We start from the raw sequence: 25,972 nt of genomic DNA, 5'->3' as shown, positions 1-25,972 counted from the left end.
GCCTCTCCTAATAAACTGTTGCAAACGGCCGCGTTCAGCTGCGCTCGCAGTTCTGTCGTGTCTTTTTTGTTTTAATCAGATGTGTGTAGATATGTAGACTAGCCGCAAGTCTTGCCTTAAGCATGCCGAGTGCAGGTAAAAGAAAAACTGAAGTTCGGCGTGGCGCGTGCTCTCACCTGGCTCCAGGTCAAGCTGGCAGAGGTACTGGGACGTGCTGAGCGTCACCACCACCACCCGGTGGCGCTCCACGTCCTGTCTCGTGGGCATCTGGAAGGTGAAGTAGGCGCCGGAGATCAGGCAGTACTGTTGAACCTGGGGGTGTACCGTCTTCACCCAGCGGTTCCTGAAGTAAACCCTGGACGGACACATACAGTGTGACAATTCTGAGCCGTGAAAGTTTTCAAACAGACAACAATCTCTGAATGAAAGCTCATTTTTAGCTATTTGAGGGCGAAGCCATTAGGCGTCGTTTAATTGGGAAGGGATGTGTTTGGGTTTAGATTTTGAATATTAAAAACAATTCTCAGACTTACTGCACCTTTAATGGAAGCCCAGATGTCACATCACATACTTAAAACAGAAAAAAGTCTTCAGGTCATGTGATTTTCAGCAGATGGTGTGTTACCTGAGAGGTCTTGCGTGTGGATTGCCAGCCTCCACGTATGGATGAAGATAATCTTTAATGTAGAGATCCGCAGCACTGTTTGAATGGGTACAGATCAAAACTCTGAAACAAAAAAACAAATCTTCAATCTTACGGTGCAGAGATGAAAATAACTCAGATCTCCTTTAACACAAAATTGCTTAAATCAGAACAAAATGCAGCAAATGTCTTGAACAGAAGTTCGATAGCGTGGATCGTGGAAAGACTATTACAGGAATCCATTTGGTCATTTTGAAAACACTTATCCAAAGTGACTTACAAATAAGAAACAACAGAAGCAGTCTGTTACACAACGTCCATGACAACCAGACAGCAGATGTCAATTACACGAAAACAAAACAAGAAAATCTGTGTAAAGCTGTCGACTGCCACAAGTTTAATTTCTCTCCTTAAAGGGAGACTTCACCCAAAAATGAAAATTCTGTCATCATTTACGCACTCTTGAGTTCTGTTTACATTTCTTTGATTCATTGACTACCCTGCTGAAAAATCCAGCCTATGCTGGTTGGCTGGTTTAAGCTGGAAGTAGCTGGTCTCCCAGCCTGGCCAGGCTGGTTGGTCAGCTGGTCTCCCTAGACCAGCTGGTTTTAACAGGCTGGGCAGTTGGTCTCCCAATCTGGCCAGCTGGTTTTATTTGGTCTCCCAGCCTGTCCAGGCTGGTTTTAGCTGCTATAAACTGGAAGGTTAACTGGTCTCCCAGCCTGGCTAAAGAGTCAAGCTGGTCTCCCATGTCTTCCTTGGCCAAGATGATGTCTATTTGACCCAATAACAAAATCTGTTTGTTTCACTTACTGACAAGGTTAAATAAAGTGGCTAAATAATAAAGATTAAATTATTGTAGATGTAAATGATAATATCATAATCTGAGAAGACCCTAAAACTAATATAATAAAGTGGTTTTAATAATAAATGATAGCATAAATCTATAGCTAACGGACTCGAATCAGATTCAATTATGAAAAAAACATTCACCATGGTTGTATGACCAAGTCAGCTGTTATATTTGCTAAGTGTTTCGGTATTGAATCATCTTTTACACAAAATACAAATAAAACATACAGTCTTTATTTATAATAAATAACCATTGTCATCTGCAATTAAAAGAATACAATATATTTGACATGAAATATCTAAATGAATATAAACTTGTGTATCAGATTATGCTTTGTCAGACAGGTTACACTTACATACATACATACATATAACTTTGATGTCACTGGGTGTGATGTCCTGTAGTTTATCTGAAAAAGGGGGACCTCGAGTGGTGACGCCTACATAACGTAATGCTTATTTTTGTACTATCAGTCTTGCCGTAGTTTGAATTTTCATGAAGTAAACGGTTACGCATTTTTTCCTCTCTTGACTTTCGTTGGCCAGAAAAATGTTTGCCTGTCAGTACAAAGTCATTGAGTTATGTTGTTATTGAATACTAGTAATGCGAGTAATCCTCTGTTAATGAGTTTAAGTTCATTCTAAATATGTAGCTTGGTCGCATATGCTACACGCTAGCATCGTAATGGAATTTCCCATAGAAGTTAGCCTTTAGCTAACACATTTATTTCTGAATGCCTTTATCAGACAATATTTCAAGCCACACACACACATACAGAAGCAGGGGCAGAATACTGGGGACTAATTGAGGATGTTTAGCATGTACAGATTTTCATTTTGTACTATTTCACATATACTTCAGTTATTTCCAAAGAGAAAATTATCTTAGAATTATAAATACAAACACCAAAAACTACTAAATCAATTGTGTGATGCAGAGGTTTCTAAAATAATGAGATAATAGACTGACAAAGAGAAACACAGCACCACTACATGACATTAACAAATCACCCCCACCCCAGATGACTACATACACCTACACTTCCTCATCGACACCCCCCTCACCCAAACCTGTCTGGGTCCACTGAGGTTTGGTCAACAGCGTGTCTGTTTATCCTTGATTGGTCTCCCTCCTATAAAACCACAGATTAGCCATTAACTTTCTTTATTCGTTTCTAGACTATTCTGACTAATTAGCCTGCGTGACTTGCATAAATTATAATTCACAAGTATATGAGAATAACACAATTTTAACGCATGATGTGGAATATTTCAGGTATGCTGGCTCAACACTGTAATACTGTAATACACAAGGATGGTATAGCTGAAATGTTAAATTGTTCATTCAAGCAAAAATTACTCACCATTGAGTTATTCCAAACCTGCTAAAGTTTCTGCTGAACATATTTTGAATGATGTGAATTCCCAAACAGTTGATGGTAGCTGTAATTATTTTTTTCAAATTACAGAAGTCAATGGGAACCAGGAACTTTTTGGTTAGCCACATTCTTCAAAGTATCTTCTTTTGTGTTCAGCACAAGACAGACACCAATACAGGTCTGAACCAGCTATAACTAGGCACACTAGAATCTTCTCAGTTTGGAGCTAAACTCACTGGCATTGCTCCAAACCTGTATGACTAAATTCGTTTCAGCCTCGGTCTATTTCTTTAAAGCAATGTAAATTATATTTGTCAATGTAACATTCAGATATAAAACGTTTTTTTTGCCTCTACCTTATATTATATTTGACAATGTAACATTTGTAGAAAGCTGATGACTTATTAGAATTTCATACATCATATTTCATAATTCTTTTTATCGATAATTGTGCTTAACAGAAAACACTAAAGACTGCTGAAGCAACTGAAAAAAGAAAAAGCCTTCTGAAAAATTTGGAAGAAAGAAAAGCCAAAAAGAGAGAAGTCCCTCTTTTTGAAACAGACCCCCACCTATCAGGGGCATGTTTCTAAATTAGCCACAAAGACATGACACTATAGTTTGCCTTTTGAAGTAGTTTTACTAGTTAAAGAAATCACACATTCATAATCACATTTTTTTTCTCTTTTAAGTCTGTTTCAGTGACTGGCTGAAAAAAGAAGAGAATGAGAGAAGAGGGAGAAACAAGTGGGCTACTACTTATCCCAAAAAATACAGGACATAATAAAAAAAGAAAGGAAAAATAAAATGTTTATTTGTTTATAATTCTGTTATTGATTATCTTCACAGTTCATTTTTATTATAGTTGTTAGCTTTTTAATTATTCCAATCTTTTTGTATGTATCGGTTAGAATATTAACTAATTCATTTAACTTTTAAGGGGCTGCAAAAATGTTTTAATGGTTGCTTGTGGTCCTGCAGATTATTCAAAGTAAATTTAGAATTATTTACATTATTTATCGCAACACCCACTGACAGGAAAATTGTGATCAATCAATCAATTAATCTGACCAGCCTGCTAATCTTAAACCAGCTAAAACCAGCCTGACCATCTTAAACCAGCATGTCCAGCTAAGACCAGCCAACCTGACCAGCTAAAACCAGCTTGATCAAATAAAACCAGCCTGACCATCTTAAACCAGCATGTCCAGCTAAGACCAGCCAACCTGACCAGCTAAAACCAGCTTGATCAAATAAAACCAGCCTGACCAGCTTAAACCAGCATGTCCAGCTAAGACCAGCCAACCTGACCAGCTAAAACCAGCCTGACCAGCATGTCCAGCTAAGACCAGCCAACCTGACCAGCTAAAACCAGCCTGATCAAATAAAACCAGCCTGACCAGCTTAAACCAGCATGTCCAGCTAAAACCAGCCAACCTGACCAGCTAAAACCAGCCTGACCAGCATGTCCAGCTAAGACCAGCCAACCTGACCAGCTAAAACCAGCTTGATCAAATAAAACCAGCCTGACCATCTTAAACCAGCATGTCCAGCTAAGACCAGCCAACCTGACCAGCTAAAACCAGCTTGATCAAATAAAACCAGCCTGACCAGCTTAAACCAGCATGTCCAGCTAAGACCAGCCAACCTGACCAGCTAAAACCAGCTTGATCAAATAAAACCAGCCTGACCATCTTAAACCAGCATGTCCAGCTAAGACCAGCCAACCTGACCAGCTAAAACCAGCTTGATCAAATAAAACCAGCCTGACCAGCTTAAACCAGCATGTCCAGCTAAGACCAGCCAACCTGACCAGCTAAAACCAGCCTGACCAGCATGTCCAGCTAAGACCAGCCAACCTGACCAGCTAAAACCAGCCTGATCAAATAAAACCAGCCTGACCAGCTTAAACCAGCATGTCCAGCTAAAACCAGCCAACCTGACCAGCTAAAACCAGCCTGACCAGCATGTCCAGCTAAGACCAGCCAACCTGACCAGCTAAAACCAGCTTGATCAAATAAAACCAGCCTGACCATCTTAAACCAGCATGTCCAGCTAAGACCAGCCAACCTGACCAGCTAAAACCAGCTTGATCAAATAAAACCAGCCTGACCAGCTTAAACCAGCATGTCCAGCTAAGACCAGCCAACCTGACCAGCTAAAACCAGCTTGATCAAATAAAACCAGCCTGACCATCTTAAACCAGCATGTCCAGCTAAGACCAGCCAACCTGACCAGCTAAAACCAGCTTGATCAAATAAAACCAGCCTGACCAGCTTAAACCAGCATGTCCAGCTAAGACCAGCCAACCTGACCAGCTAAAACCAGCCTGACCAGCATGTCCAGCTAAGACCAGCCAACCTGACCAGCTAAAACCAGCCTGATCAAATAAAACCAGCCTGACCAGCTTAAACCAGCATGTCCAGCTAAAACCAGCCAACCTGACCAGCTAAAACCAGCCTGACCAGCTTAAACCAGCATGTCCAGCTAAGACCAGCCAACCTGACCAGCTAAAACCAGCCTGACCAGCTTAAACCAGCCTGACCAGCTTAAACCAGCATGTCCCGCTAAGACCAGCCAACCTGACCAGCTAAAACCAGCCTGATCAAATAAAACCAGCATGTCCAGCTAAAACCAGCATGTCCAGCTAAAACCAGACTGGGAAAGTGGCCAAAACCCCTCTAAAACCAGCCTGATAAACCAGCTATGACCAGGCTGGGTGACCAGCTAAAACCAGCTTAGGCTGGTTTTTTCAGCAGGGTAGCATATAGGAGAAAATACAATGGTAGTCAAAAGTGCCGCAGAACAGTTTGCTGTCCTACATTCTCTGTGTTCTTTAGAAAGCAAAGCAAACGTAAAGTATTTACTAGAGTTGAGCCGGATACTCGGCTGAAACGAGTATCCGGTACGGATAAAGCATATTTGCCGAGTACAAGTATTATACGAGTAATACGAGTCAATATCTGTGCTCGGATGGAATAAAAATCCTCATTGGGTAGCTGACTGTGTCTGTGTTCTGTGATAGGCTAGTCACAGCGCCCCTCCCTTACACATACAGATTTGCTGTGTCCCGCTCTGCTCACTCACTCACACACAGAACGCTGAGAAGAGAACAGCTCTCTTTCTCTCTCTGTCTCTCCCTCAGTCACTCAGGTTCGCGGGTCTTTTCCGTTAACGTTTAGGGTTTCTTCAGCTTCAGGTTTGTTTTTTATTTCGTTTTTTTTTGCAGTACTTATTAACCAGTAGAGTTCTGGTAAACGTGGGGTTTGTTCAGACGCGGTGCTTGGTAGAACGCGACTAGCGTTGCGTCTCTGCCTGTCTGAGATTTTTTTTTCTTTTTTTAACCGTCTGCTCTGTATATAGTTCGTTTGTTATCGGGATCAAAACCATTGATCTGAAGCTCAATGCTGATGCTGTCATGTAAATAGTTTTCTAATCAGCAATAAATATAACAATTTCTGATCAACCCATAGCAATTGCATGATTAAAAATAACATACTGGTTAAAGCCCCGCCCCTTTCAAGACAACCCGGCCACTTCCGGGTTAAACCCCGCCCACTTCCAGGTTAGGCCCCGCCCAGTCCGAGTACAGATACAGATAATTCATATGGTTAACAGATACAGATACAGATACAGATAATGCTGTACTCGCTCATCCCTAGTATTTACAGTTTTCTGAGGCCAAACAAACCAATTTGTCACTGCATTTGTAGCGTGCACTGCTTCTCACCGCGTCTCTGGCTGTTTTAGGATGTGTTTGACAGCCTGAGCCAGTGTGAAGGTCTTGCCCGTGCCGTAGGGTCCGATGATGAGCACCGGCGGGAGGCTGATGGAGAGCGGGGTGGTGATGGCTAGAATAGCCTCCTTCTGTTTGGCGTTCAGACGGGGATCCAGCTGCTCGTCCCACTGCCTGCGGAAACACGGAGTACGAGAACTCACACGCTGACTGCAAACACAAGAACGTGTTCAGTGGTTCAGCATTAAACATACAAGCAACAAAATCAATCTTGCATTTAAACAACGACCTCAACAGATGTGATTAGTTCATTTCATTACTTGTGGTCAGTTTAGGTTTTAAAAGAAATAATGAAAGTCAAGTTATTGTGCATGTATTGAGTCGTGACGCATGTATTGAGGTCAATGTGGCGGTCTCCAAATAATAATGGTAATTGGACAACATCATTGAGCACTTTGGCTCTGTTCTTGAAAGACGCTAACAAACCACCAAAAGCAGATGTCTAGGTGTGTGTATATGTGGCGGCACTCATTCAGGGGTGAGCGTACCTGTTTGGACTCCAGGGAATTGTGGGAGTGAGGCTGAGATCTGGGAACAGGATGCTGTTATCTCGGATGCGATCCAGAGCGTAGTGCATCTCACACAGAGGAAGTCTGTTCAGCTGAAACTGCAGCTCCACCTTCATACACACAAATGCTAGCGTTACAAACACACTCGGCTTAAAACACGAGAGAATAACAGATGCTTTTTTTCCTGACTTATTGCTTCGAACAAAAAAGGGTGACTTTTTTCACCTTTAAGACAGCTGTGGGAATAAAGTCATTATCATCCAACAACCGGCTTATTTCATATGCCATCCGTGTAACGTTCAAGGATAACATGATTGTAATTCCAATTGATCGCTGGCAGTGAAGAAACCCTCAGACCACACTGGGATTCCACCAGACAAAGGGATTCAACACTATTTGAATACAATGATGAGTGTGTGTTATGCTGGAGGGCACGGTGATAAATAGGATCTGGGAGGTTGGATAAAAGGGGTAATTTGGGTCGTATCACACTCTTTGTAGGGCAGCAGGTCTGATGATGACAAAAAGACCCTGGGGCTTCTGCCAAGTCAATTCAATTTACAAACGATAAACGGTGTGTAAGCTTCTTAATCCAATTCCCTTACAGATATTCTCTGTTATGAGAAACAAAAGCTGCACGCAACCAATGGAAAATGGGCTGTTTGTTGTTTAGAAGAGTCGGTTAAACCCAAAGTTACAATTTGCTTACTAAAGGCTGATTTTTACTTCAACGCCGTGGGCTACGTGCAGGTTTTCATTAATGCTTCTGCATCTTTGTCCGCGTCGACAGGCAATGACCGCTAGGCGTCAGTGAAGAAGCAGCTCGTTTTAGAACCGCATTAGCAGTGATAGCGGCAGGTAAACAGTCGCTTTTGTTGCAGCTTGAGATGTTAAATACAGAAGAACAAATCATTTACTTAGACAATTCATTCGGCAATGCGTTCGAGTAAACATGACGTTATCGCAGATTGTTTTTGACCCGAGGGAGGGATTCAAACAGACCAATCACGTCACTTGCATTCCACGTTGAGTTGGTGTTTTGTTACATTTTTGGAGAGGTGCGTGTCAGGCTACAGCGTAGGGTACGCGGCTCTGCGTAAGCACGAGTATAAACTGAACTTAAGCTGTGACATTCCAAAATATGTCGCTTTTTTCTTGAAAACAAACTTAGCATCAATTTAGCATTGGGAATTTGATATCATTTCTTATCATATAATAAGAGTGAATGGGGACTGAAGTGGTGGAAAAAAAGGATACGTTTCTGTCAACGTTTCGTCAACCAAACATCTTCCCGGAAAATGAAAGTCATGAGTTTGAAAAGCCATAAAAGCAAGTAAATGGCAGATTTCCTGTTTTTTATTTCAGTGCACTGTTTCTTTAAATGATGTCATCATACCTGCATCTCCTGATCCGAGACAAGTCCCAGCTCCTCACAGCAGTTCTTACAGATCCGTAGAAAGATGTAGTCTTTCGTCTTTTCCTCGATCAAGGCCTCATACACACGCTCCTTGGCTCCTGACGGCTGGTTCTGACCCGGTCGCTCCTTAAAGAAAGGCAGGAGCAGGACGGAGTTGACCTTTGTCATGACCAGTCTGCCGGCCAGAGTGTCTTCAGACAATGTCTCTGTCAGTTTGAAGCGTGCGAACAGCTGTCCGTTCTGAGCATACTTTGCACCGCCAGAAATGCCAGTCAACATAAAGCTGTTCACCAGCTGCAGGTTCACTTTGATGTTGAATCTGTGAGGAAAAGAACCCATAACTGAGCAACCATGTTCACCCACACACATTTCATTGTTTTGCTGCAAGATATTTGGGAAAATGTCAGATCTCGCCCCCCCCCCATTGACTCCCATACTCAATGTTCTTAAATTCTTCTAAACATCTTACTGCGTGTTTAGCAAAACAAAGCCTCAGATTGTTCCAGACCTGTATAAATGTCATCGTTTACTCATCCTCGTGCCATTAAAAACCTGAATGACCAACTTTCCTCTTCAGAACTAAAGAGAAGATAAATTGAAGAATATTGGTAACCAAACAACACTGAGCCACTGATGACCACAAAACCAAGAACGATTCAAACATTCAGGTTTTGAATGACACAAGGGTGAATAAAAGACAGAATTTGTATTTTTGGGAACTCTCATTCGACGAACACCTCCGCTTTAAGCCTCTGTAGTTATGGTAACACGGTACAGGAAATGCACACTTGCAAGAACACCAATGACCTCTAGTGGTAACAAACAGTAATGAATAATAAACGTCAGGTTTATCATGTTGCTGTTTGATTACATCATTAAATTAAAACAAACATTGTTTAAACGGCACGTAATTCATTTGTTTTCGCTACAGACATGACGGATAACTGACTGACTGCTTTTAAAAACAACGACATGAGGTGATAAATCATGCCTTGTGTTGAATGAAGGACTTTTTGTGAAGATGAATTTGTGAATAGACACCTATTAACATTTATCAACATATGGTCTCAAAGGAGCATCCTAACTGGACAAAAAAACCCCAAAATCGTCTAAACGTTATGGTTGGAATTACTAATGGGATCATCTTTTACTTCTACAGTAAATCACTCGTGTTCGTTCAGATTCGCCGGTGAAGCAAAGCGTGAATCAATCTGACGGTGTCGTTCCACAATACATTAAAAAACATCTATAAACTTAATTCTGTGAGCACTCAAAGAGACTTTATATTTCACTGACTCCTTTTGGTTTTCTCACAGGTATGTCTAAACATTTCTGAAACTGTGTATTGCTTTGTTTTAGGATGAATCACAGAGTAGTTTTGCTCATATCGCTAGTCTGTCTGGAGCGTCTGCTTAGTGTTTATAGGGATAGTTCAATTAAAGGAAAATTATGTCATCCCTTTCCTCTAGTCAGTTCAAAAATCTGCAAAACACAAAAGAAGAGATTTTGAAGAATGTTGGTAACCGATGGTCCCAATTGACTAGCATTGGTTTTGTGTTCATACAATAAAAGTCAACGGGTAACGCCATTGTTTGGTTACCAAAACTATTCTTTCTCTTTCTGCTGAAGAAAGAAAATCATACAGGTTTGGAATGACAAGAGGGTGATTAAATGTTCACAGAATTTTTGGATGAACTATATCTTTAACTCCAAATGTAACTTAAAGATGATGTGCAACACATCAACGACAAAACAATTACAGAACAAAATATTCTACACAGCTCATTAAAACGTCTTTCTGCCGCATTGAAAAAGAAATGATGATAAGTTTGTGTTTTAATCGCATATTACATCACAGCAGCAGCTCGCACATCTCGGTTGCTTGGAAACAGACCTGAGAGTAGATCGTTGAACTTGATGTAACGATTAAAAAAAATCCTAAATCAACCGTTTGGCTTATGGCATACGAACCACGCAAACATAAAACTTACTTGCTGACTTCTTTATACTGAGCGATCTCCTCGATGTAGAGCAGGTCGTGGAAGCGGGACTGATAGTTGTCTCTGGTGAGGGTTTTGTCCATGACGGACTGGGTGAAGAGCTGATCGGCAGATAGCGGGATCTGATATCGGGTCAGTAGACTGCGTTCCAGCTCCATGTTCTCATTCGGGACGAACTCAACAATGGTTTTACACAACGAGTCCCAGCGCTTCGCGGTCATCAGAAGCTGCTGCCGCGCTTGCATCAGATGCTCAAGATCTGTGGCATTATGGGTAATAGAAAGTGATGAATTGTTGATCTAGAGGCTTTGTCTGCGTACTGCATGTAATGTATGTTCTACTAATCTAAAGAAACATTTGTGCATTACTATTTTTGTGTCATCCATAGTATTTTCATAAAAAATATTTATGTTAAAAAACGATTTTGTTTAGTAGTTTTCAATAGGACCAGAAATATATTTTTCATTTCTTTGGAGCGCGACCATAAAGATCACGCAGTCCAGATATTTTGCTTAAAATCTCTTTGTGGGACAAAGAATAAGCAAGTCATAGACGTTACAGATACATTACAGACTTCTCATTTAATATGAAGCAAAAGCTGAGCTCTACCTTCAATGGAGGCGGCGTCCACCATCACACGATGCATGAGCACGGGCTCCGATCCGAAATCAAACACCACGGTCTGCCGAAACGTGCCGAAGATCTCCGTGCTGAAGGAGACCACCACGGTGTAAACGCAGTGGTCCATGCCGTTCTGTACCAGGCCGGCTGCGCTCCACTCCTGACACCCCCCCTCGGCCACCTCCTGAGGCACCTGGGTGGACGCGTCCCCGGCCAAGACCGCCGTGATAGAGAAGTGAGGCCGATTGGCGTCGTAAAGCAAAGCGATGCGGTGTAGCGTACGAACCGGCTGTTTGGGATGAAACCAACGATGTTTGTAAGTTATTGTTGCATGACCACCAACAATGTTTATTGGGGTTTAAATCAACATAAAATTCAAAGCATATATAATAAATATAAATATGTATTTCTACCGAGTATCTTGAGTAACAAACTGAAATATTTCACATGCGAATATCTAGTCATTTCCCGGTGAAAATAGATCAGTAATGTCTGGCCATGACATGTGTCCTGTATTGAGATTTCACAGACCTTGCAGAAGAGGTTGAATGTCCAGGAGTGAGATGATTTCTTGCTGTTGACAGTAATTGAGAGGTCTGAGCTGTGGTTCACAGTAACCCCATCCACACAGTCATTCATCTGCAAGACACCACAAACCACCCAAATCGATACAAGAGCAGGAACATCTGGCATGTCTCATTGCCGGCCAATATTGACTTCACAGGACTGGCAATAGCTTATCGTTTGACTAAAAATACGCTCTTGACCGTCACTACGACATCGGAGACAATAATGATGTCAGATCACGTAAAGAAAATCGCAGTTATTCATTTAGTTTCTGCTAAACTAACAACGCTTTTAGCCACGATCAAAGTGTTGTGCGCTCAGCTCCAGCGAACATTTGAAAGATGCAGCGCGTCACAAAACTGCAAAGATATCATCCGTCTTCAGTAACATTACATCTATAAAGATATTATAGTGCTTGTCTAGTGAAGGGTGTAGATGTTCAGTGTTTAAAGAGGACTGTACCACTCTCTCGGGCGTGAGGGAGTTGATCCATTTCTCAATGAGCGCCTCCATGTAGTTCTCAGTGTAATGTTTCCCATCCTGCTGCTGTTTGAGGCGGATGAGTCGAGAGGCGTAACGTTGCTGCCACTCCGTCAGCTCCTCCTGCGAGTGAGCCGATGTGCACTGAGCCCCGTACCGACACAGACCCTGCTCCAAAAACCTGAACATATTCAAGACACTGATTTAAAGATCTGCACGCTAGTGCTCCAGAAACCTGCCGGGTAAATATTTCAAATGTATATATATATATATATATATCATTATGTAAGTATTTAATCATAAAAGTATTTATTAATCTACAACATTAAACATAATTTCAAAAGGATCTTGTTTTTCATAAATCGACAATTTATGCACCAGAATGTTAACTTTATGAATTCTTTGAAATATTAACACTTAAAGTAATAGCTCAGACAAATATAAAAAATTCCTTCAGTATACTCACCCTCATGCCATCCAAGATGTATATAACAATTAAATCTAAACATGTTTATGTGCCACTATATTAGAATTTTGCACATCATTCGGATTACTTTAAAGTCCCAGTGAAATGAAAAATCACATTGCCTATTTTTTCATGAAATATTGCAGCGTCTATTCTAAATAGTTTATCAATGCGAGTCATTCTCTTTTAAAAATTCATGTGCACTCATAATCTTTAGTTAAAATCTGAAAATGCACTTCCTTTCTGTAATGGGCTTAGGCGGAGCATCCGTCAACTCCTCCCCTTCTACTGTCAGTCTGTTGCCATCTCTATTCCAAAATGCAATGGCTGTTTTCATACATCCAATCAAACCACAGAGAAAAACGACAGCCACAGCCACTATTTTCCTCATTCTTAATTCCATTTCATTTGGAAACGCGTCAAAATACGGACTTTTCGGTTCACAGGGACTTTAATGATGGCGATTATACTGTATGTGGTGGAGTATCAACATCTTGGGTCATACTGTATATACACTTTATAGAAGTCATTGATATCTCTAAAAAAAGGAAAACTTATTTTGAGTTTAGTTGAGAAGAAACAAAGTCACAAACATCTAAGATTGCATGAGGGTGAGTAAATGACTAAATTATTGCAACAATAAGCAGGAATCGGTAGATGTATAGAAAACTGTTCATAATGATACAGTGAACGTCGTACATGATATACATAACCCATTTAATATTTTCTATTATAGTTCTGCTAGATTCAGAGCTGTACCTTTTACACAGTGTGTACTCTTCACTGCTGGTGACTCCTCTAGGAGGAGGACGAAAATGCCAGCCCTCCTCAACATCTGAACACCACACAGACAAAAAGAGGAAGAGAGAGAGAGAGAGAGAAAAAACACATCAACACACAAAAGAGCGAAAATATCACAGATGAAATTAGTTCCTGCATGTATTGTGAAAGGAGGAGAGGAACTTACCCTCCTCGATCTCTACAGGCATCTCTGACGCCATTTTACTCCTCACGGCCTGTGATGGAGAAAATCTCTATGAATCATATGCAAAAACACACAGACACAAATGATCCGGAACATGTATAAAAGCTAGGGTGAGGGCTACAGATGGAGAATCTGGAAGAGTAGTTTAAAGTCAAGTGCCACACCACTCTTTCACACACGGAGAAATAAAAAATACAAGAACACGCTCATAGAAACACAAACTGACCTCTATCTCTGAGAGCAGCCTCTTCAGTCGGGTCATGTCTTTAGTCATGATGCCATTCTAGGACAAGCAAGAAAAAAAATCTAATCTGAATCTGATTGAGTTCAGAGAATGTAGTGTACGGTAAAGTTAAATGCAAAATATTAAAACACAATGGCATTAAGTTTTCAATTGTACTGCAATAGAACTAAGAAAAATGTCCAAAAACATCAGATAAAGCTAAACACAGCAGGGAAGCATGATGAAATCGGTGGTACACATCATGATGTGCTCGGGGAACACTGGAGTGCAATAAATCAAACTGGTATGGAAATGAAATGTGGGTTGATTTACCAGCGGTTCTCCATAGAGCGCTTTAGAGAGAACACTGCACACTTCCTGTAAGCTTCCGTCCAGCAGCAGGTTCTGAAGCCCCGCCCTAAAACCACCTTCTCCCGCCCCCAGCTCCTCAGCAAACACTACAAAACACACAAACACACCCGCATTGATCTAACCAGCCCACATACACACAAGGTATCCCACAATCCTCTTCTGTTCAATGAGAAGAATGGGTGCATTAAAGCAGTCCAACAAATAAAGACAAGGAAGTCACAAAATGATGACCGATCCCATCAATGCCATTTTACATGATGGATATGATATTAAACATTTGTAGTTTATCACCTTTCTTTTTAAGTGTTCACCAAACACAGTAAAAGACAGATGACTTCTCAAACCCATGTGACTTTATTTGTTCCGAAGAACACAAGAGGACGTTTTTGAAGTCATTTCTCAGAATATCATCTTTTGTGTTTCTCAGAAGAATAGCGGAAAATAAAGACGAGACAGAATTTGTCTCTTTAGAACGACAGACCAAGGGAAGTAAAGAAATGTTTTGTCTCACCATGCTTGCAGTCTTCATCAGCCTGGTCGTAGTCCTTCTGTAAAATGAAATCAAGTACAAGTTAAATGTTAGCAAAATTTTATCAAACCGGAAACTCAAACAAATATTGCATGTTAGCCACGGCAATACTAATACAGAAGCCAAAAACACAGATGTCTCACCAGCTGCAGTCGAGCTGCTATACGGTAGAGCAGCGCACGCTTGTAAAGGAGGGCCGTGCCGGGGGTCGGGGTCCTGGGCCCCAAAGCAAGCAGGGCATCTGTGCTGTGGGCCACTGCCGCCTCATACTCCTGCCTCACTAATGATCCAATGGCCTCGTCACATGACTTCTGTGGCCTCCTGTCCTCCATGACTCTGGGACAGAGTTTCTGTCACAGAACATACAGCGGGTTAAGCGCCACATCACACAACAATCTGTAAACAAAGTTATTGGACATTTGAATGAGTTTTTCCTCTTGCACCGTTACAGAAAGTGGGTGTAAAGTGGAAATAGCAGCCCAATTGACTTCTCTATCGTTACTCATTTAAGAGATACATAGGGTCATTTTGATTTCATTATTAAAGGGATAGTTCACCCAAAAATGAAAATTCTGTCATCATTTACACGCACTCTAGTCATTTCAGAACAGAACATAAAAGATGAAATTTGGAAAAATGTTGGTAAGAGAACAGCACAAGAAGAAAGGCTGTCATATGACAAGTGGGTGAGTAAATGATGGCAGAATGTTCATTTCAAAGGTGAAACAAGCAAATGTCTCTTCATATACCTGAGAAACATGCACAATAGCTGCGTCTGAATTCTGCACTGTTTCGGATGGCCGCCATGTTGTTGTGTTGTAAGAATTCTGTGTAAACAACACATTCCCTACGTTTGTTCACAACTTTTTACCAACAATGCATTATGATTTTGAGTGTACATCCGATATTTCCCATGATGCAACGTTTTATTTTAAATCAAGTAATTTTATTAAACGTAATAAATGTAATAGTAATTATACGTGGTAAACATTCGTTTTGTTCACTTTATTTAAAACAAATAGCCTACAATAAACCTTACAAATAATGTAAAAATGAACTTTACCATTTTACAAATCAACCCGTAAAGGTTGTAATATAAGTGTTATGATGAATGTCCGTGACAGTACAGCCAGACGCAGGACAGATTACATCCGTGTCCGAAATTGTTCACTCATTTTTATTCACTTCTTCCCCATATTGTGGACTGTTTAGCATTCGCTATAATGTATAATGGGAATAGTGCACGAGGGAACAAGTGAGCGAATTCAGTCGCAGCTAATGAAATGCTGAGCATATAAAACTTGATTGATTTAAATACACATTATCAGATTGGACACTGGTTGTGCAGATCCTGTTCTATGGTGCAGTTATACGTCCCTCTCTATCACAATTAGGTCACAGCTGGAATATACAGCTGGACCGAGTTAGCAGAGTCCGCTGTGAACACTTTTTCCACATTGTTTGGGAAAAGAAAGTGAAAGAACGCTCCAAGAATCATAATCCAACTGCAACAATTTCCAAACAGTGTAATGCCTCTCACACTCCAGGATCAACTCTTACACACCAGTGATTCAGTCTGTTAGTGTTTCTACCCCAGTGTAAATGATGTGACGATATTATATTTGTGGACATGTTTGAAGATCTGAATATGGTCATCAGTTGAATGAATGGATGGTATAGCTAGGCCGTGGCATTAGCGGCTGTGGGTTTGATTTCCAAGAAACACACACACAGATCAAAATGTGTCTTAAAGGGATAGTTCACACACAAATGAAAATACTGTCAACATTTATTAAAGTGATGGTTCACCCAAAAGTTCTGTCATCGTTTACTCACCCCCGTATAATTTCATATCTGTTTAAATGTTATGAATAAAAAGAAAGATATTTGGAATAATGTTGGTAATTTTCACTGTGACATCATTGACTGCCAAAAATTGAATGGTAGTCAGAGGTGTCCCAGAACTCTTTGTTCCTAAATTCTTCAAAATATTTCACTTTGTTTCATGATTCTCCTTCTATGGTAGCGGAGGATGTCACAGAAAACGTGCTAAGAGTCTTACAAATATCTTTGAGTTTAACAGAACAAAGATATGTAGGTTTGAAACAACCTGAGGGTGAATAAATGATGACAGAATTTAGATTTTTGTATGAACTATCCCTTTAAGCCCCATGTTGTTCAAACCTGGTTTATGACTATAACGAGATGACTCGGTTTAAAAACAAATCTAAAATCATGTTTTTTTTATTGTGCATTACAATGAATATTAACCAAACTGCAATAAAAATATGATAACATATTTTTTGAAAACAAAAATTAAACCGTTCTCTCATTTCGGAAACAAACTTTTCATATCTTCTTTTGTGTTCTGCAGAAGAAAGAAAGAAAGTTTTGGGTGAGTAAATGACGACAGATTGTTTATGCTGGGGTGAACCGTCTCTTTAAATGCATTGCAAGTCAGTTTGGACTGAACTAAGCGTCAGCCACACGTATAAATGTATATGCAGCATTTTAGTTTGTCAAAGGATGAATATTTTAACAATGTTTAACAGGCGGTACAACAACTCACATTTAACAAAGCATCCATTTAACCCCGAAAACACCACCACCACCACCACCACTCTCCCAAAACCTATGAGCTCAGCATCAAAGACGTCTTCCTCCTCAAGACATTTTAATTGATTTAAAATTGTATTACAAAATATTAGAAAGAATAAAAAGAAAAGCAAAGATATTCCATAATTACTAATATTTCTTTATTATGAAACACACACACACACAATCTCCATCTCTTGATCAGGGTGATGTGACAGAAATCACATTGTAACTGCTCGTCCAAACAAACCGATGTCTAATTAACATCCAGCAAACCAAACAAGGCAACGGTGCCACGGTAAAATATATAAACACTCTATATTTGGATTACGGGTCAGTTAATAATAGATGTCCCGCCTGAGTACGAGTGTGTGGCCGCGTCTCAATGCCTAGCTAGCCGCCTACATAGACAGCACTACTGGACATCACTGGCGCACTGTGAACATTTAACTCACATAAACGACACAAATGTAAAGCTCCGCTCGGTCGAGCGCACGATCCAAACGTTTAAAGCGCATCTACGCGGTTCATTGACGCCGTTCGGCGGTTTTGAGACACAGCCAGTGCACATCTACACAGAACAACAACTGCGTGCGTGCAGTCAACGCGACACAAATCTCACACGATGTCGGCCAAACGCACGCCGTGAAAAACTACACGTACGCACAGAGAGAGACGACGGTGTCGATAACCGCGAACCGATCGCCGTACGCGTAGCCTTTTATCGTTTTGTGCGTATCGGGACCGCAGCTCTCACGGCCTTGAGCTGCAGCCGCCCCCAGACAATCATACTCGTGTAATTCTGCGACACGCGCGCAAAATCCGCAGGAGATACGAGATCGGTTCGCCCCAAACCGACGGATCTGTCCGCGTGCGGGGGACCGACAGCGCCGATGAGATATTGATATCGCAGTTTTACACAGAACGCTTTAGCAGCTAGTGTGTGTAGCGCAGCGGCGGTCGGGCCTTATGATCATCACAGTGCTCGTGCAAAACAACGCAAGGATTATTCGACTTCGCGCGGGCGTAATACGCGAGCTGACAGCGGCATGTCGATGCGGTGATCGCGGGCAGAGGGAGACGAGGTGCGCGACAGGGAGGCGTTGGAGGAAGTCTGCACTTACCTAGCTTTACTTTCTACGCCATCTTGGATCCACTTGTCAGCCTGAAGCGGTGCATTATGGGTCGAATTCTTTCTGCGCGCTCCTTCCTGCCACAAGCACACACGTAACGCATCACTCGTTGCACGTAACCGAGCGCACAGTAGCCGTTTTGTCATGTGCAAGAAATAAAAATATTTGTAAAATAGACGTAAAATTACAACACACGTACGCATTTGATTTCGTTGTTGTAATTCGCACTCGAACGTCTGTTTACAAACATTACAACATGATTTGTTGTTAATCTTGCTATATCATTTAACATTTTGGATTTTATTTGTATGTTTTATATCTACGTATTATGCATCGTTCAGACGCACCAGCCCAGTTTATCTATGATTTTAAAGTACTTTCTATATTTAAATGAATGGTGATAGTTACTCGGAAGGAGAGATTTTTTCTCATCACACCAATGTGTTTATTATATTAGTGGGTAAATCGTTTTTCGTCTGGAATGTACTATTGCTAAAAATACTTTTAAAGTTTTATAAGCTCACTATGAAAGCGTCTCTAAAGAGAACTTATCATCTAACCGGTTTTGTTTTTTCTTACAAAAACTCTGGGCATCCCGGCTTGTGTGCACAGTGGCGGCGCTAACCGGTTGAAGGCGGTACTGCACTATACACCACTGATGCTCTGCGCAACACCGCCACGGCGCGTCTTCCCCTCACAAACTTACCATCCCGCGTCAGTGCAGAAAACTGCAGCCGGACAACACCTCTCAACTCAATAGAGGAGTCTAAACGATGCCGCGGACTCCAATCGCGTCGCGTTTACTTCGAGATCTAACAATATAGCCCACGCGGAGCTGGACGGGACAGGTGCGCGGGGCTCATTCTAAAGACAAAAGAGCACAGATGCGATTCACTTGAAAGTTTTGACCATTTTAAACATCGGGACGCGGCCGCAATCGTCTGCTTGGCGGGATTTCGGACGCGTTTCTGACGCGTGTCCTTGTGCGTAAAACGCGCCCGTAGCTGCAAATTCCGCGAGTGAATTCCTGGCGCGTCTTTCCGCGAGTGATCGCTTTAAACACGCTGATATTTCCCTTCTTTCTTATGACAACTCGTGATTGGGTCCATCGGCGAATGGCTGAATTCATTTAGGTGATCGTTGGCACTTGATCTGCTGTGGGAATCACGAGGAGAGGACAATGTTGATGAAGGAATACAGAATATGTATGCCACTCAATGTGGAAGAGGTAAGTTCACGTTTGGCGTTTGATCACATTGTTGGCGAAATGTTGGAAATGTTATGAAACACGCAGCAGTCTTACTATTGGAGACGCGTCTCGCCGTTTGGCGTGGCTTTTATCTGATCCTGTGCCTTGTACATTTACTTCCAATCCCAATTTTTCGTTTGTGCAACTTTTGTCCTCTCGAGATAAAACGCAGAGAGCTGAAGTGATGACCACACGGTGGCGCTATTCATATTTCCATCAGTGTGGCTGCAGAAGTCACTCCGTATTTATGTGTTGTGGTTATTGGAAAACAAGAGGATGGGGATTACGTTGATAAATAGTTTATTACTGTTATTGGATGCTTATCTTAAGCTATTATGTGCTAAATATAAATGTCAGTGTAATTTTAGGGGCGGGGGGGGATGGGGGGGTCTTTGCTTACCTATAGACATGGCCAATAAATGACATGCACCCTTTGGACTGTAATGCAATGGTTTGTTTGGAGCCATAGTTTTATCTTTGAGCAATCTCGTGTTATTACGAAATCCATGTGACAGGGAACTTTTCAAAATAAGGAATACTTAAAATCTGTAACGCGATGATAAATGTGTAAACTCGGTCTATTTTCGAGATCAGTAGCAGATGTGTGGTGTTCATTGAGTAGCTACAGTGTTCCACGCCTGTATGTAATTCCACATGAGAGAATCTGATGATGAACCCTCATGAAATACAAGACGGTTTTCTGTTGAACACAAACGGGTAGGACTGGGCTGTTGAGCATCAGTCACATGATAGCTTGTTTGCCTGGATTGATTTATTAACCTATAAGTGGACTATTAACCATCATGACCACATCATTGTCGCTGATCGAACCAAAGAACGCAAAAGAACTAGTGACTTTTTCTCTTAAAGGAGGTCTGAGGTGACCTCAAAGTTATATTTTATTCCCACAAATTTGAATCCAATGCATGCACCTTCACTTAAGATTTGAATACCAAACTTTCCCCGCGAGAATTAAAGAGCGTGGAACGCGATTGTTCCCGTTTGGTGTGAACCTGGCATTAGGGGCGATTCACGTTTCGCTGTCGCGATGCACATACGGTGCAAAATGTGAATCGCCGTGCACGTGACTCGTAAAGCTTTTAAGAGATCCTTTTAGTTCTGCAAAATATTTGTTCTGGACAAACATCTATATTTAATAACTTCCTTAAAATCAAATTGAAATATATTGCAAATCTGATAATAATGTACATCATGTACAAAGTATAATATCTTTGAACCATAAACGCTTTTGAGTTATTGCAAAGCATTGTAATATGCACATTGCCATAGGGCGATCATTTCGACGTAGCGTGTAGATATAAGGCTGAGTAGGGAACCGCAGAGTATGGTTTTTGCAATCTTCAGCGTGGTCATTTGCAGCCCATCTGCTGAGTGACACCCCAGATGTATTTTGTGCGTTCAGCGAGGCTGCTTAATGCATCATCACAACATCTTTAAGTGTAGAGAAACACCTTGAATGTGTGTGTGCGTGCGTAAATGAATATGGCCTTATTTCCATAATGTAAACACAGTAAAACCTCAATTGGTGTGTCGCTCCGATTTTAAATGGACGTCCCATTTCCCTGAGGGGGAGGTATTAAATATCATTATAAAACAATTATCACATTTGTGCGCATGGGTGTGTGTTTTAATACGAGGGAAAGCCATCTGCTGAGTTTCTGGTTGATTGACTTACCTAGCAACAACTGAGACTCTTAGTTTAACAATATTTGATCAATTTAAGGAGCACTGATAGCATGACTACAGTTCATCACGTCTCAGATGTCTGTAAATAACTAACAATCTTGTGTTGTCACGCAGCTGCCAGGAAGGACATTTTCCTTGAGTTTGGATTTTGTGTGTTTGTTTCATACAGTACGCATCGTGAAGGTCTTACATTTAGGCACGAATGGGTTGCATGCTCGAGAGAGATAAAGACGTTTAATTCGCCTCCTCTCTCCTCGCTTCCGGACTTCATTTACTGTAGACAATGGGTGTTGGGGGGATGCCAGACACATTAGCACACGAGTGAGGTTATTGAGCTTAAGCACGGTAAATCGTGAAAACGATGACATTTGTTTAAAGATGTTTATGTAGGGGTTCATGAAATGGATCATTTACTACAAATAAAGATTTTTTGGGAAATCAAATCATTTTCTAGTTTATTATTAACCTGATCAAGTTTGTTGTTCTCTGATGTGTGTCTGTTGATATCTCTTCTGAAACACTATAGGAGATGTTTTCGTGTCTTTTCTTAAAGATAACAAAATGCTTAAGGAAAGTCAACATTTGTTCAACTGTAGTGTGGAATAATTTGTAAGCTTCAATTATGAAACCCAAAGATAGTTGGCATAATGTAGCTGGAACTCAAGGTCCTTTTGACAAAAGTCTGAAATCCCTTTCACAATAGGACAGAGCCGGAGGATCTTTATAACGGGTTCAAGGATTCTGGCCCCTGTTTCGTTTTTTAGCTTGAGGTTGAAATCATTTATCCCTCAAGAGCAAGCAGCATTAGTTTGTGTTTACTTGTAAAGCTGTAGTGACATTTGATTGACACAATGCGAGTGTGATGTGGAAAGCAGATTTTCACTTTGAATGGCACAACGAGTTTTCTGTGCCGGGGTACATCAACTGCAGAGAATAAAGAATGTCAAGGGAAAGAAAGAAAAACACACTTCTATTAAAGCCGGTTTCATCGTAACAACATAAACAAACGTTACTGCGCACCCCAACTGAACTTCCAGTACACATTCACAAACAACAGAGCGCCTGTAGATCATTTCCGATAACAAGCAATAGAAACAGGGAAGAACCATAACTTGGCTAAACTTGGCTCTCCTATATTTTTAATTTAGACTGCGATACCGAGCTCAGCCGCTAGATGTCAATGTACTATACGCTTTATCTAAATGCGACCGAACTACAGGACCCTTCAACAAATTGTTTATTTAATTAAATGAACACACAACAAAATTCAACAAATCGTTTATTTAATACAATATTATGCAGTGAAATAGTAATACACATTAAGATGAACTTATAACAATTTATATTTCATTTTTTATTAGACACTAACCAAACACAAACCGGAGGTTAACTGGGGGTCAGGCACACCGTCCGATGAAACTTTAATGGCTAATTGAGCACTTCATATAAATTTAATTGAATTTGAAAATAACTTCATTTAAGAAGCACATTACATTTGGATGTTTAACGACAGATTGCGTTTTGAGGATTACACTTTGAGGATCGTGTCCTGGCATCTCCATGGTTTTTACATTTTTAATTATTATATTATCTTACTGTAACAATACCATCTGGACCCATGTGAAATGCACATAAAAATGTCCCAATTTTCCGCTATAATTTTTCTATGATGGAAGATTTTTGATAATATACAGCCAAGCAGCTATTTGATTTCAGCCGTAAATGGGATTTCAAGTTTATTTTGAATGGTTGAATAGACTAATGCAGTTCACTGGAGACTAAAAGAAATATGCTGAGAGAGTTATTACTGCTCATGCTGATAACTGCTAAAAATAGTCCGATTGTGCAATTGACAGAAGAGAGAGATGACATTTTGTTTCGATGGGGTTTTTAAATACTTTATAATGAAGCTTTATCATTTTTAGGTGCTTTGTTATATATTTTGAACAAAAGAATCGCAGATTGTGTTAGAGACTAAGTCATGAAAGCAAACATTTCTGATTTAATTCCATTAGATAATGCTGTCAGGAGGAATGTACAGAAGACTGAGATCAACACAACTCTCTTTTTGTTTTCTGTGACAAAATGTGCAAAGCAGGGTGCTTCTAAACATGCTATTGTCTCTATATCCTATCACCAAAAATATATCAACCTGTGTAACCAGGGTTGTGGCTGGATATTGTTTTTAATGTTTGGCAAATTGAGGTTTGGGTTTCATAATTTCACAAAAGCCAAGATTTTGTAGTGGAAATCATCCAAAATGTTTGCTTTCTGAAAGAGCTTTGTATTCTTAATTTAAAGGACTAGAGAGCATCTGTCAACATTGACTTTGCTATATATGTCGCTCCAAACCCGCTGAGTTTCTTTCTATAACCTTCCTTGCCATCATTGAGCTTACTTTAGAGGAACTCTCTTTAGAAAGCTACTGTATGCGAGCGTGTGGTTCACAAAGCTTATAGAAAAATAATATGAGGGTTGAAAGGCTTTTACACTTGTCGTCGGTCAATAACGGTTAGCAAGAAGTATGCGCCTTTTGTCGTTTTCATGCCAGAGGAACTGGAAATGGTTTTATTTCAGAATCTCATGAATAATTTCATTTGCTCATCATGAAACCGTTGATAGGCGTCAAAAACACAGCTCAGATGAGGGTTGGGACTATATATATCGCGATTCACACAATTTATACCTGTCTAGAGCAATTCTGAAATGGCAAAGGCTTTGAAAATAAGCCCATTGGCATTTCCTGGAACTACAGGTGCGTCCCAAATCACGCACTTATGCACTATTCTACGCCACTTTGTAGTAACTTCACATCTTTGGGAACTTTGGGCTGGCAACCAATCTTTAACGTCACACATTCATTTGTGCAACGAACACCATCACAGACAGATTTTTGTGCTGTCAGACAAGATACTCCTTTTTGGTCCGGAACCGATGTGGTTTAACCAATGACGGCCCAGGTCCAACCGTAGCTATGGACTTATGGTAAAGCTAAGACATTTCCTTTCCTTTATTATTTTTATAATGTTTATATTGCATCGATTTTAGAGAGTTACACTTACACGAATGAATATGTTTTATTCTTAAAGACGTTTTGAATGGACGCTCCGTAAACAATCCTAAAACATTTCTCATCTATTTTCATTTAAGAATTTATATTTTCACCCAATACTAAGTAAAAACATTTTTTTAAGTGTTATTTTATTAATGAAACTCGTTGCCTTTCTGTGTTGGGCATTTAACAAATAAAAACATTGACATTGTTTTTATCCAAAGCGACTTACAAAGAGTTCGGGGAGCAATAAGCGATGTGTCATACAAAGAGCAAATAAAAAATATGAAAAAATATCAACATGTCATTTTATAAACAACAATATGATAATAACCCAGCAACAAGAACTTAATACATGATTTGTGACTTCCTGGCTGTTGCTGACTTAAGTTTTTAAGCTAGATGAAACGCAAATAATTTGTTTCCACAAACTTGATTTTGATTTGTGTCCAGTTATGCGCATGGAATCACATTTAAGCCGAGCGCAACGCTTTCATTCAAAGCAACTAACAATGCCTTAACAGCTGTTTAGAGAAATCAAAGCTTGAAGAGGGACGGACGAAATGTAGGAGAGTTTTAAAAAGAATGTGAGAATCGAATGTGATCCGAATGAAGGTCAAGGATGAACGGGAAACATCGCATGCACTTTTGTGAGAGTACCAGTATGCTCTGAATACAGTGTTTTGGATCGGATGTAAAGGTGGTACAGTCGTGGACAGTGGAGGTATGACTTTTACCTTAAATATGATTGGTTTTTCGTTGCTTTGCGGCAAAGACAATTTTCAAATTCGATTCAGAATCGATTCCTAATCGATTATGCCTTGCGATTGACTTCATTTGCTTTCGTATGGGAAACCGATATACTTCTGGTTAATATAAAACCATTTAGTCGTCCATTTTGGACGATACTCTTCCGGAATTCGTGCACTAGATGGTTGTGCATAGTCCAGTTTAAGTGCATAGTGTATAGTATGCCATTTGGGACACAGCTTGCGTATGTAAAAACATTGCAGCCATTTCGTTTTAAAATCTGTTGCGATTTGATGTCGTGTACTGTAAACTCCCCATTTAGAGCGCTGTATTTTTGACACGCATTGATGTGCAATGAAAGTGAATGATGACTCACTCTAAAAGTGAAGCAAAGCATCTTCTTTTGTGTTTAACTAAAGAATTAACACAAAAGAAAATCGTGTTGATGAATGAATCAACATTCTACTTTAATTCTGCATTTTGTTCAAGTAAATTCTGTTAAAGTTATTAATCTTCTACATTTTTTGCAACGACATAACAATGAGTAAATTATGATGTTATGTTTTGGGGGACCCGTGGACCTGTGGGCGTCACATCTGAGGGTGAGACTAGGTTTCAGGTTGTGAATTCATAATTGTTTTTTTAAT

The 25,972-nt window shown here is 40.4% G+C and overlaps 2 protein-coding genes across 9 annotated transcripts in view; one reads left to right on the top strand and one right to left on the bottom strand.

Annotated features, from left to right (window-relative positions):
- The window catches only part of helz (helicase with zinc finger), a 41,211-nt gene extending 22,575 nt beyond the window's left edge, over window positions 1–18,636 (bottom strand). For 2 of the 8 annotated variants that reach the window (XM_079456564.1, XM_079456566.1), the window contains exons 1-16: window positions 18,559–18,614; window positions 14,983–15,189; window positions 14,822–14,858; window positions 14,272–14,396; window positions 13,942–13,998; window positions 13,698–13,746; window positions 13,490–13,565; window positions 12,247–12,445; window positions 11,749–11,856; window positions 11,206–11,506; window positions 10,588–10,855; window positions 8,576–8,915; window positions 7,159–7,289; window positions 6,605–6,820; window positions 626–727; window positions 177–355 (exon numbers count right to left, since the gene is read on the bottom strand). In XM_079456564.1, coding sequence (XP_079312690.1) covers window positions 177–355; window positions 626–727; window positions 6,605–6,820; window positions 7,159–7,289; window positions 8,576–8,915; window positions 10,588–10,855; window positions 11,206–11,506; window positions 11,749–11,856; window positions 12,247–12,445; window positions 13,490–13,565; window positions 13,698–13,746; window positions 13,942–13,998; window positions 14,272–14,396; window positions 14,822–14,858; window positions 14,983–15,171 — 2,377 coding nt within the window. In that variant the 5' untranslated portion in view covers window positions 15,172–15,189; window positions 18,559–18,614. Of the gene's footprint in view, window positions 1–176; window positions 356–625; window positions 728–6,604; window positions 6,821–7,158; window positions 7,290–8,575; window positions 8,916–10,587; window positions 10,856–11,205; window positions 11,507–11,748; window positions 11,857–12,246; window positions 12,446–13,489; window positions 13,566–13,697; window positions 13,747–13,941; window positions 13,999–14,271; window positions 14,397–14,821; window positions 14,859–14,982; window positions 15,190–17,408; window positions 17,472–18,558 lie in introns of those variants that run through there. The other 6 variants (XM_079456561.1, XM_079456562.1, XM_079456563.1 and 3 more) reach the window with 4 other exon arrangements.
- A 584-nt stretch (window positions 18,637–19,220) lies between these two features.
- pitpnc1a (phosphatidylinositol transfer protein cytoplasmic 1a) overlaps window positions 19,221–25,972 on the top strand; it is a 48,727-nt gene continuing 41,975 nt past the window's right edge. The window contains exon 1 of the mRNA XM_079456569.1: window positions 19,221–19,795. Coding sequence (XP_079312695.1) covers window positions 19,748–19,795 — 48 coding nt within the window. The 5' untranslated portion in view covers window positions 19,221–19,747. The remainder of the gene's footprint in view (window positions 19,796–25,972) is intronic.

This window comes from Barbatula barbatula, assembly GCF_947034865.1.
Source record: "Barbatula barbatula genome assembly, chromosome: 5".
Lineage (NCBI taxonomy): Eukaryota > Metazoa > Chordata > Actinopteri > Cypriniformes > Nemacheilidae > Barbatula > Barbatula barbatula.
This window is presented reverse-complemented; position numbering and strand designations above follow the sequence as displayed.